The sequence below is a fragment of the Hemicordylus capensis genome, chromosome 4 (genome assembly GCF_027244095.1).
Source record: "Hemicordylus capensis ecotype Gifberg chromosome 4, rHemCap1.1.pri, whole genome shotgun sequence".
In the NCBI taxonomy this organism is placed as follows: Eukaryota; Metazoa; Chordata; class Lepidosauria; order Squamata; family Cordylidae; genus Hemicordylus; species Hemicordylus capensis.
In genome coordinates, this window is record NC_069660.1 from 150489142 (window position 1) to 150501692 (window position 12551).

The following is a 12551-nucleotide window of genomic DNA, read 5'->3' on the forward strand; positions in this document are numbered from 1 at the left end:
GTAACTAACCATTTGCTTCCTGTATAGGCCAAAACCTAGCTGCCTTTCTGTTTTTGTTTTTTCAACTGATGTAACAGTCTGAGTAACTTGAAAGTCTGCACACTATTGCACTAACTGAAACTGGTCCACTGAAAGATATGGCTTGTTCTTGTTTAGTATAATTTTAGGATGTCTCTGGACCTTGGTTGATAGAGATTTGTGTGCATCTTTCAGACCCCAAATGGAGTTTATCCTCTGGAAAAATGTTCACTAACCCTCCATGCGTATATGAAGCATTGACAGAGCAGTGATTACCATCCAGCACATGCCTTCTTGAGATGATCTTTGACTGGAAGATGGTATTCTCAAGTACTAATTCTCTGTATGAACCGTTGCTGCTTAGGGTAGCCACTGACCACAACGTTGACAACACAACAGGCATCCTGAGAGAGTGGCTGAAGAATGTACAAAAATTGTATCACGATGTGGAGTGGAGGCCAATGGATGACCCTCAGTAAGTCTTTGCTTTTCTGGCAAAATAATCATACTGACAAGCTTAAGGCCTCAAAAAATTGTTTGCAAGTGGTCCGCTGTCCCCTGCTGGTGAATCTTTTGTGGAAATCTCCTTCCCCAGCACAACCCTGCCTAAGCCACCTAATGGATAGGGAAGAGACTCCCTCTTCTTTGCCCCTTGGTGGGGATGTACAGCAGCAGATGCAGGCTTCGTTTTCTCTGCCCTGCCATCTCCATGGGGGACAACTGGATGTGAAACACAAACATGGGGTTATCTTAAAAAACAACAGCCTCGTGTTGAGTCCCCCCTGTCATGTTCATTTTTATCAGTATCATTTGCCCACCACAACTTTATATCATCGATTGGTAGCAGAGGGATGGGAGATGCAGAGAAATTACGTAGCAAGTCTGATGAAATGTTATGAGAAGGGGAGGAGCTTAACACAAGACTACCATTTTTGGTCCATCTTTTCCAAGGAGCTTGGGGCAGCATACATGGTTTTTTCCCCTACAGTTTATTATCTTGGGCTGGGAGCACTGTTCCCTCTAACAGGGATTCTCAGATGTTGTTGACTACAACTCCCAGAATCCCCAGCTTCATTGCTTGGGGATTCTGGGAGTTGTAGCCAACAACATCTGGGAATCCCTGTTAGAGGGAACACTGGCTGGAAGATGAATACTGGCCGAAGGTCACCCAATGAGATTCATGGCTGTGGGAATTTGAACTTGGGTTGTTCTAGTTATAGTCTGACAGTCTAACCAAGGGCTGCACAACGTCAGCCCTCCTGCAGATGTTGGACTACAACTCCCATCATCACTCAATGTTAGCCACAGTGACTGGGGATGATGGGAGCTGTGCAGTCGTAGTCTAACCACTACACATATCACTGGCTTGCTATGAATTGCATAACATCCCAAATGGCTGAGTAGCCATTTTGTATGGTAATTGTATCCAAGGTGGAGGACCTGTGCTAGTACAATCAGGAAGACAGTGCTAAAAATTTTGCAACTGCTATGCTGTGCATATAGTCCAGAATTCTGATTCCAGTATCAGCCAGCCAGCTGCATTTGGGCTGCTTGTGTTAAGCAGTGGCATGGATGATATACTAAAAGAATCCCTGTTCTGTCTTGTGTATCCAAGTTTGTTTTTGTAGCAGATTAAAGCCTTTGTCTCAGGGTGAGCTAACGTGAGGGAACAAAATGCTGAATCATCCCTGCCTGAGCTGCCTGGCCAGGCTTCTCTTAAAACTATTCTATATTATCAGTAGGTTCTAAAGGCTGCCACCAAGCACACTAAAACTTAAAGAGAGCTGGACCAGTGGATTGGGTGCTGTAATTCCAAGGTCCCTCTGTAACTGGGTATTGGGCAAATACAAAAACCTTCCACATGTAAGCTTTCACAGGATGAGAAAACTGTTAGCTGCTGAGCATCTGAGGATGTGTTTGCACCAGAGAACTCTCCCCTTCAGTCCCCCCTTTTTCCTGAGTTAAAAACCAACTCAGAGGGTCTTGTAAACAGAAAAGACTTAAAATAACAGTTTTATCCAGTTACTACAGACTGCTTCCTTTTGAGGCTTTCTCAGTTTTAAATACAGCTAAGAATACTTAATAGGATTACAAAAATAGGTTGTCTTAATGCACATGTTTATAGAGTCTTTTGTAATTCCCTAGGTAGAATGGGCATAGGCTAATTTTTCTTATTTTAATTAAGTTGCAGGTAATCAGTACTAGAACAGTATTAGGGATATACAAAGCCCCCCCCACCAAAGAAATAGAAATTCAAATGCAAAGTCTGACTAAACAAACTTTTCCCTAGACTAAACTTCCCTTTTCCTTGAACACTGGTTGAGAATCAAGCCCTTGCAGCTTCTGTCTTCCAGGAGCTGCAGTCCTTCTCCTGCAGCCAGCCTCCATGGCCACATGTCCTTCTCTAACAAAGAACTTCCTACCAACAGCTCTCTAGGTCCCACCCACCAGGTATGCTGATTGGCTGAGCCCTGGTGTTCACCAGTCTGTCAGTCAAGACAGGGTTCACTTCCTGTTAGCTCTTTAGAGTAGGGGGTGGGGGTGGAGTGGCTGATCACTACAGTTTTCATAAACTTGACCATATCCAAGTTTATCATAAGCTTATTTCCATTGTATCCAGCATGAGATACAAAAGCTCACTCATGCCTATGCACATACAGCCGTTTTCTCAGAAAGTGATTTGGCTGGTATTGCCACCTCAACAGCTCAGTGACAGGACAACCAGGATCAACTCATCTGGGAGTGTTGGTCTTGGTCTCGGTCTACCTCTCAAGGGGAAATGGAATAGCCAGTAAATCCCCAAACACCCTTTTCCTTAACCATTGGCATAGCAAGGTTGGAGTGGGCCCAGAGACAAGATTTTAAAATGTGCCCCTTCACTGAAGCTCAGCTCTTGAAGTAAAGAAATCTTAAATGAGGCTGAATAGTGGTAACAAAAAGCAGAGAGAAAGAGAGATCTCCTATGTGCCACAATAGATCATCCTAAATTATTTTTTTAAAGATTTTGTAAATTGTGGACGATGCAAGTCATTTAATGGCACTAGAGAAAGACATGCTGTTCTGGTAGCTCCAGGTCTTAACACTCACATCAATTTCGGAAGATGAATACAACCGAAGGAAGCTCGGGCGGGTGCACAACTGGGGGAGTCAGTCATGTGACTTGCCTCTGGGGTGCCCTCCAAGGTAGTGGGCCCCCAGACAACTGTCTCCCCTTGCTCTATTATAGTTACACCCCTATCCTTAATCAGTTAGTCCGTCTCCTACTGCCATACCTTTCTTTGCTCAAAACTTGAGACTGCAGCATCACAGCCCACCCCACTAGTAAATCCATTCATTTCCGAAATGCAGCCTTTTGAGAATACAGTGATCACATACATTAAACAATATAATCTCTCCTCAAAAAGGGAGATAATCTTTCTAATCCTCTTCAAAACCATCTAAGAGTGATGTGTCCATATCTAAATTTTGTGGAATTGAATGTTGTAAGCGAGCTAATGCTGTCTTACATAAATCCAGAGCTTTGTTTACAAAAAAGGTGGTGTGTTTTTTAAAAGTTCCCTTTTAATGCACAGCACACATGTTTAGCAGGAAGTGCAGTGATGCTGCGTGTTCCATTAAGTCCTGGGTACACAATCCAGGAATAAATTTGGAAGTGTTTCCGTGGCTTAAAACTTTCCTTCTCATTTCTTCTCTTACCTTTGGGGGCACTTGAGGTGACTCAGTATATTTGCTTCTCTTTTTAAAAAAATATGCTGAAATAGGCAAGGAAATAATACTGAGCAATCCTGCAAGAGCTACAGCACATAATATGGCAAGAAGGTAGTAATGTTTTGTTTTGTTCATCACTTCATAGGTCTTACCCTGAGGAAATTGGGCCCAAACATTGGCCAAACTCCAGGTTTACCCACGTGATGAAGCTGCGGCAGGCTGCTCTGAGAACTGCCAGGGAAAAGTGGTCTGATTATATCATGGTAAAAAAAAAAAAGTGCTGGGTTACTAGGCTTGCTTTCTTTTCTTGATTTACTAATTGAATATTTCAGAGGATCATTCTCTGGCTGAGCTTAAAAGGGGGAGAGTGGTGTAGTGGTGTGTGTATCTTCAGAAGTGTCTCCTTCCCAAAACTTTGTTCTGAAATTTTGCATACTGTGGGTTGTTGTTGTTTTTAACATTCACTGCTTCTTGTCTCCTACACCTGTCACTCTAGTGATTCTTTCCTAGTACTAGGACAAGATTTTTTCATAAGATTTCTTGCTCTAAGACCTGGATTCCCATACATCTCTCCATGCAAGCATCTGTGTGAGCTGCTATATGTAGCTAGTTAGATTCCAAAACATGCCTAACCAACTGTTCACCAACACTGCACTGTGTATTGATTGCTACATTCACACATTAACAAACCACGATGCACCATGTTGACCTGATATTCATGGATAGTGCCAATGTCTTAGGGCAGTGCTTGGGGCACTGCTGTTGCTGAATGATCCAAGATGCTCGGTGGCTCCCACCGCAGTACAGATTTACACTCTCTCTTTAAGGCTGCCTGAAAGCCATATACTCTTGCTTCAAAGCCTCTAATTCCAGCAGCCTCTAATTCCAACTTAAGTAACATATTGGTGAGGAGAAAGAATTCTGCTCTTGTGCATACTACTTCAGTTATTCCAGGTTGGGCTCTTGTAGACAAAAATGGGACCGGGGTTCCACCAAAGCGCAAATCAAGCTCTTTTCCTATAATGGCTACAGAGTGGACCACTTTGCTGGGCCCAGTGCAAAAATATTTGGAGGTTTCTATTCTTGCTTATGAATTCCAGGGGTAATTCAGTAGAAATCAATTAAATTCCTTACTATTTAGTGTCAGCTTTTGGTATGTACCAAAAGTAGTTGGAAAGTTTACTAATGTCTGCTGTTGGCTTCAGTACAGTGTAGATTTTGGCTAGCTTAATGCTTCTGGATTTGTGAAGGATGCAAAAGTTCATGTTGTAAGAGCTCAAGATGGATCACACTCTTATTTTGAGCCATCTAGAAGCTATCCCATCCCCAAGAACCTATTGGATGGAGCCTTGTCTGTTTTTGTCTCCTTTTTCCTAGTTCATTGATGCTGATAACTTCCTGACTAACCCAGAAGTGCTGAATCTGATGATAGCAGAGAATAAGACCATTGTGGCACCAATGCTTGAATCGCGCTCTCTCTACTCTAACTTCTGGTGTGGAATGACACCTCAGGCAAGTATTGTTACTAAGCGCCACTACTGTACATGATGCTTTATACATTAGCAAATAAAAATATCCAAGTACTTGCCCCAAGGAACTTGCATTATAATGTTTGAAAGTGGGGTGAGTTGAGCTGGGAGTAAATTTAGGCCAGTTTTATCTGCTTGCGTACTGATTCAAAATCTTCAGTTCCTGGTTATGTGTGATAGTACCATAACATGCCACAAACCCATCATCTTCAGTGCAAAAGTGGTCTATGGGCAGATGATTCTTTGTGCGTTTAAAAACAAAGCAGGTCTCTATACTTAGTCCGTGCCTGGTTTGGAAATTAAGCTTTCTGAAGGAAGAGTGGGATTTAAATGCAACAATAACAAATATATATAGGGTCATGTGTGAAGCCACCTTAAGTTGGCCCCTTAGGCAGATATACTGTTAAAAATCTAAATCTTAATGTTTCTAAATCTTAATGTTTTGATATTTAAAATAAGGAGACCTTCTTTGTTTAGTTGGGTATATATTTTGCCATTCTATATAACCAGTTGGAAGCAACTAGCAGCATTTACTTCACCAGAGTATGTAGGAAATAAATGTAGGATAATACTTATTAGCTGAAAATTCTTACTCACTGAATGTTTCCAGGTCAGAGACAATAGTTTGTCATATACCTGACAACTTCAAGAGTTCAGTCCTGGCATTCCATATTTAATTGGGAATGACTGTTAAACAAACAATTTTAAAACCACATGAATTTTGTGTGTGTGTTATTTTGGGCATCTGTAAGACCAGTTTCTTTCCCTCTCTAAGTTAGTGGTGGTTCCTTAGATTGCTCTGATGGAATTCTATTGGTATCAGCCTAGTCTGATCTGACACAGGAAGCTCTTATTAATTCTTATACATGTTAAACTTAACCACATTCTTCAATCAAACAACCTCCTCCACCTCCTCCTCCTCCCAACCTGGTGAGGGACACTGCTGCTATTCTTATAATACAAACAGGAATCTAAGGTTGAAAGACTTATGACTTTGCCCAAAGCCTTTGGGGTTTGACATCCAGGTCCATCACATTTAACCCAAGTATCCAGTTCTTTAGTGTAATTGATTTTTTGATGGGAAAATGAAGCCCACAAAGAAAATAATCTTGACAGGGAATTACGTCTTGTAAGTTTTCTTGTGAAGATGAAACGAAAACATGTTTTCCCCTGCCACTCCTAGATTTTGTATTACACTTCTAGTCCAGTGGTTTCGTTCTGCTCTTCCTGAGTTTTCCCCTTTTGGGGATTAGTTGTTGGTGAATAGGCTGACATCTGTGTGCAGCTGGAGCAGCAGTGTTGCAGCAGTTCCTGGGAACAGAAGCAACCCAAATTCCTTGCTCTTTAGTATGACATCTGTCTGTTAGAAACCTCTTCAAGCAAAGCTGGGTTTGATTGTCTGATAAGTGGCTGCTGTTCCCAGCAAAGCTACAATCTGAGGGTAGGTAGGTAGCACAGAAAACCAGGGCAACAAATGGTGTTCACACCTTTCATCTCAGTGACTCAGTGTTTGGAATTATTTTCAGGTTTGCTTCTGTCTGTGCCATGCTGTTCTCACATCTTGCCAATGAGCTGGAAAGTTGTGTTTTTTCAGGATGGACATTTAAGTAATTGTTTCCGTCACTGAAAGTGGTTTATGCAGTAATATTTGCCAGGCATGATGATACATTTTGATTCAGGTTCTCTCTTGTCTTAGCCCTACAACTTAAGGAGGGTTCCTAGGGAGCTGGGAATATATTTCTGATATTCCTTCTCCAGAGATTTTGTTTGCTTGTTTGTTGTTTTTAGATTCCCTTCGTATTGTGCCCAGGTGGTCTATCCCATTCTTGACAGAGGGAGTTTGGTCACTTTCAAATAGGCCAATGACCTAGCAGGCGGAGTGTAAAGTATCATTTGCACATATTCCATTTTTGTGGGAAATGGGAGTTAATCTTAGAAGCACTTCGGAGACTGAGCCTTATGGTGCAACAGGGAAGCCAGATGGCAGGTCGCATGTTCCCTTGATTGTAGGCCTGCCTCTGCATTTAGGGTTAGATGGCTTTGGTATAGGGTTGTTCCATGGTGCACTGTTGCTTTTTGATGAGGTGTAAGCTCTCATCTCCTTTTGCAACGAAGTAGGAAAAAGTGCAGATACTTTGAGGACCTGAGTACTTCCTGCAGAGCACCAGCTAATCCTAGTGAGTATAGTTTATGTTCAGCTGGGTCTTTGATCAGCCTGACTATGCTTTTTTTTTTTTTTTTTGGTTCAAATGTAGGACTTCATATTTTATTTTATTTTATTTTATTTTATTTATTTTATTTTATTTTTTAAATTTTGCAACTTGTTTAAAAGAAGAGTGGTATGGTTTTTGCTAGATGATCTGATTCCCAGATCCAGAGTTCAAACAGTCATACCATTTGGGTACTTGATATTGTAGGATTCTGCTACTGGCTGAAATGGACCAGATGTAGAGGTTCTGGTAGGCAGTCGTTCTCCTTTTACTAAGCTGTGCATTCTCCTTATTCCAGGGCTACTACAAGAGAACACCAGATTATGTCCTGGTCAGGGAATGGAAGAGGACCGGCTGCTTTGCAGTTCCGATGGTTCACTCCACATTCCTAATTGACCTGAGAAAAGAGGCCTCTGATAAGCTGATGTTTTATCCCCCACATCAGGACTATACCTGGACCTTTGATGACATCATTGTCTTTGCCTTCTCAAGTCGCCAAGCAGGTATCCCTTGTGAACCAACCGTGGAAGTAATTGTATTATAATAATGTTATGGGCATGGGCGGACACCATGCCCAAGACTTTTTCCAGGGCCTGTGAAAATTGTAATCCTATACCCACTTATCTGGGAGTTAGCCCCATTGAATTCAACAGGATTTTCTCAATCTGGGGTGGGGTGCAACTGCTCCTCTTGCCCACCCCTCAGATGGTATGCTCTGGTTATGGGTCCAGTGATTGCTTAGGTGACCCTCGGGACTGTTGTTCTTACAGCCAGCCACTCTGCAATGATGACTTAAACTCGGAGATGAGTATAAACCAAGTCTGGAATAGCAGTAAATGCATGTTGTCTTTCGTGCACATACCAATAAGATCATAAATATGGACACTGAGGCCGACATTGAGTTTAGCCTGTCCTCTTGCATGCTGTAGCTCAGTGCTGCTCAGCTTTGACCCTCCTGCAGATGTTGGCCTTAAACTCCCATAATCTCTGACTATTGGCCACTGTGGCTGAGGATTATGGTAGTTGTTGGGGGTGGGGAGATGAGCAGGCTTGCTGTAGCTAGTGAAGTTCATTTTGTTCTGCTAAGCGGAATCATTATTATTATGGATATTTATATACTGCTTTTCAACAAAAAGGCTCTCAAAGTAGCTTACATAGAAAAAAGAAATAAGATTATTCCCTGTACCAAAAGGGCTCATAGTCCAAAACAAAATGGTAGACACTAGTAACAGCCACTAGAAAAACGATGATGTGAGGTTGGATAGGAACAGTTACCCTTCCCACTGCTGAGTGGGGCAGAACTGACCTATATCAGTGAAGGTATAGGTCATTTTTAACCAAAGGAACATATCTATTATTTGCTCTTAAATCAACAGAAGAGAGGTGATTGAAGAGTAAGAGCCATTCTACACATTAAGAAACAGGCAGTAGACTGAGGTGACCAAATTCAGTGGCAGTATTGAAAATTGTGTGGAGAGTTGGGGTTATATATACTTTTGCTTGGTGGATCTGTCCCCATCAACAGTGATTTAAGATAACTAAGCCCCTGGTGGCGCAGTGGTAAAACTGCCGCCCTGTAACCAGAAGGTTGCAAGTTCAATCCTGACCAGGGGCTCAAGGTTGACTCAGCCTTCCATCCTTCCGAGGTCGGTAAAATGAGTACCCAGAATGTTGGGGGCAATATGCTAAAATCATTGTAAACCGCTTAGAGAGCTCCGGCTATAGAGCGGTATATAAATGTAAGTGCTATTGCTATTGCTATTGCTAATCATATTTTTTAAAAATTACAGGATATAGCTTACCTTTAAACCCCATGGTACTTTTCCTACTGTGGGATGTTTGTGAGACTATTCCAACAGTGAACACACTTCTTTTAATAGCGGCAAAATCCTAAATAGTGTTGAAATGAAAAAAAGCAACAACAAAAAAGAACATCCTCAATCAAGGAATGGTATAAGAAAACATGGGACATACTTATTATGAATAAAATTTCAACCCAGCTATAAGCGACATTACATCCCAAATATATAAAGGCAATGTTCTTGAGAAATGGTTTCCCTCCCTGACATGTTTAATAACTTTAATAATTTTAAAAAACTTGTTTTAATATTTTTATTCTATTGTTTTATTGTCATGTATTTTAATTTGTGACTTTTAAATATTTTAAATTTTGTACACTGCCTAGAGATATGCATATCAGGCGGTATAAAAATATGATAGATAAATAAGTGAACTTGTCAAACCTGGAAGTACAAATGTCAACTGACTCCTTTCAGTCATCACCTCCTGACTTGGATGCATTTAGTCTTGGAATATTTCCCTTGGTAACAACATGAATATTTGTACCAACATTATCACTCTGATATCAGTTTTTACATTGTGTCTGTATTTTGTACATTCCCTGTACAAGTCCCAACTTCTTAAAAAATTTGTATGGAAAAATCCAAAATTTGTCAAGGGATTTTTTTGGTAATCTGGACAGCAAAACTTCAAAGTCCAGGTGGAAGGGTGATATTTTTTATTATTATTATTATTATTATTATTATTATTATTATTATTATTATTATTATTATTATTCATTTATATCCTGCTCTTCCTCCAAGGAGCCCAGAGCGGTGTACTACATACTTAAGTTTCTCTTTCACAACAACCCTGTGCACATTAGGGAGAATCTGTGCTAAATCTTTCATCCTGGTGTACTAGCTTACTATATGCATGTTTAAATTTTTTTTGTGGGGGGGAAATGACAACTCTCCATCTGGTCTCTGAAATGGTACAATCCAGAATTCTTATCACCCTAGTCTTCCACCTCATTCCATGTAATGTGTAGAAAAGTTCTACATGAAAACAGCCGGAGAGAAGAGTCTTCAGCAATATGAAAGGGGCTCAGGCAGTGATCCTTGGTGTGAGAAAAGGACTGTTGCTTAAATGTTGTCCCTATTTGCCTCTGTGAAATGTTGGAGAGCATGGCATTGATTTAAAAAACTGAGCAACAGACAGCATTCTAGATGAATTCAAAGCCAATTTCAGGTGTGGGTGGGTCGGTGTACGCACACACATGTGCATAAAGGGGTAATGAAGATACGAAGGAAAATGCAAACCTTACCCAAAGCTTATTGAGCAATTGGGATGTTTTTACAATGGTTAACAAGTCAGAGGCTGGGGAATGAGGCAGCTGGGTGTGCAAAATAGTTGATTAAATTCTTGCCAAATCCGTTAAAGTCAGGATAACTTTCCTTCAATTTCCCATAAAGGCCACCTGACAGTTGAACTGTGGTTTGGCAAGAATTGCAGTCAGCTGGTTTGCCTGTAGACAAGAGTTCATAATGGTGCAGAGACACAATAGCTCTTTTCGCAGACAATCCTGCTCTACTAAAAAATACTGGGGTGCGGAGGTTAGTCCTGCTATTTATAATCTGAGCCACTGGCTCAGCAGGTCATGTCTGCTTGGAGCTTAGTTTTCAACTTTGGAGCTCGGGCCTTCAAAAAAAGTGGGGGGGGGGGAAGGAAAACCCATGGAGTTGGAAATATTTATTTTCAACTTCGTATTGGAAAGCAGCTATGGAGTGGCTGAATTTCTGCAGCTTCTCAGGCCTGCTGGCGCTTGAACTGGTAGTCTGATCTACAGCCCATTGCAATCACCGGGACTCTTTCCCTTTTGGCTTTGGTGGCTTTTGGCTCAAATGCCAAGTCCCAGAACCAAAGAAGAGGCATGCGCATAAGGAAGAGAATCATGTGCCCACAAAATATTTTCACTGGGGAACGGATGTAGCAACAATAAGCAAGCCAAGTCCAGCTGTCTCTTATTTGAATCTCAGTCCAAACATCTAAATTTAAGGGACCTGTGCTATTATGTGCTGAGCTATAGTCAGAGTTTGTTGAAAAATGGATTTGCTAATGGCATTGGGCTGAGCATTATACCTGGTTAAGATTCCCGTGACAAAAACTACATTGAGCCTGGTATACTTGTGTGTGTTGTACAGTACACTAAATACTTTTTAAGTTGATAGTTGAAAATATAAAGTTTCTGACAATGTATTGAGTCAAATGCATGAACTTGTATTTACATAAGTTGTTTTGGTAATAACTAATCTGCCTATTTTCCTTTCACTATCCCTACAATTGGACTAATTTTGGTCCAAACCAATTAGGCAGTTCATAGGTTAGCCCACTTGTGCCTTAAAGATTCAAATGTCTGCCATCCTGGATTGAGGTGGATGATATAGTCAGAAACTAGGCTGTTGAGGCTGCTTTGTGTCACTCACTACAACTGCGCCAAAATTGGTCCAAATCAGTTAGGTGGTCCACAAGTTAGCCCACTTGTGCCTCAAATGTTCACACATCTGCCATCATGAATTGGGGTGGATGACATAATTACAGACGATGCCCTTTTGAGCCATCCATATGTGTCCCTACAACTGTACCCAATTTTTGAGGCATCCCTATTTGTCCCTACAACTGTACCCAATTTGGTTGATAGGACACACACACACACACACACACACGCACACACGCATGAGTCTTATAAGCTTACTTTCTTAAGGAAAGTAGGCTAAAAATGTTTCTCTCACTTCCCCCCTCAAAGAAAAGGCAAAGCAGCTAACAGATTTAAACAAACAAAGAAATAATCAAAACATCAATATCTAGAGCATCAACTCCAAATCTAATAATACAGAAAACACTCAGAAGAATCATGAGATTTCCTCCCACAGCACAGCAGCAGATAAATCTGCTCCAAAAGCCTGCCTAAAAAGTCAGGTTCTAACTAAATGATGAAAACATCCAAGGGGCCAAGCGGGATTCCCTAGAAAATATATGACAACTCAAATGGTCCTGGTCCTGCTCCTCTCCCACCACATCTTAGTTGGTTGGGGAACCCAAAGCCAGGCCTCTGATACACACAGTGTCCATTGCATGGGTGGGAACATACAAGAGGAGAAACTCACCCTACACACAGCCACTCAGTTCTGATTCTAACTCCATGCTGAGTGTAGTTTTAGTTGCAAATCAGGGTTTGCTACTGCATGATGTGTGAAAGGGTTCTAACATGCAAATCAGTTGCTATTTAACTCATTGCTCTGGTGAT

The 12551-nt window shown here is 41.3% G+C and overlaps 1 protein-coding gene across 2 annotated transcripts in view; it reads left to right on the forward strand.

Annotated features, from left to right (window-relative positions):
• LOC128323982 (procollagen galactosyltransferase 2) overlaps positions 1–12551 on the forward strand; it is an 86132-nt gene that overhangs the window by 60201 nt on the left and 13380 nt on the right. For both annotated transcript variants that reach the window (XM_053248014.1, XM_053248015.1), the window contains exons 2-5: positions 383–493; positions 3872–3989; positions 5104–5238; positions 7764–7968. In XM_053248014.1, the coding sequence (XP_053103989.1) occupies positions 383–493; positions 3872–3989; positions 5104–5238; positions 7764–7968 (569 nt within the window). The remainder of the gene's footprint in view (positions 1–382; positions 494–3871; positions 3990–5103; positions 5239–7763; positions 7969–12551) is intronic.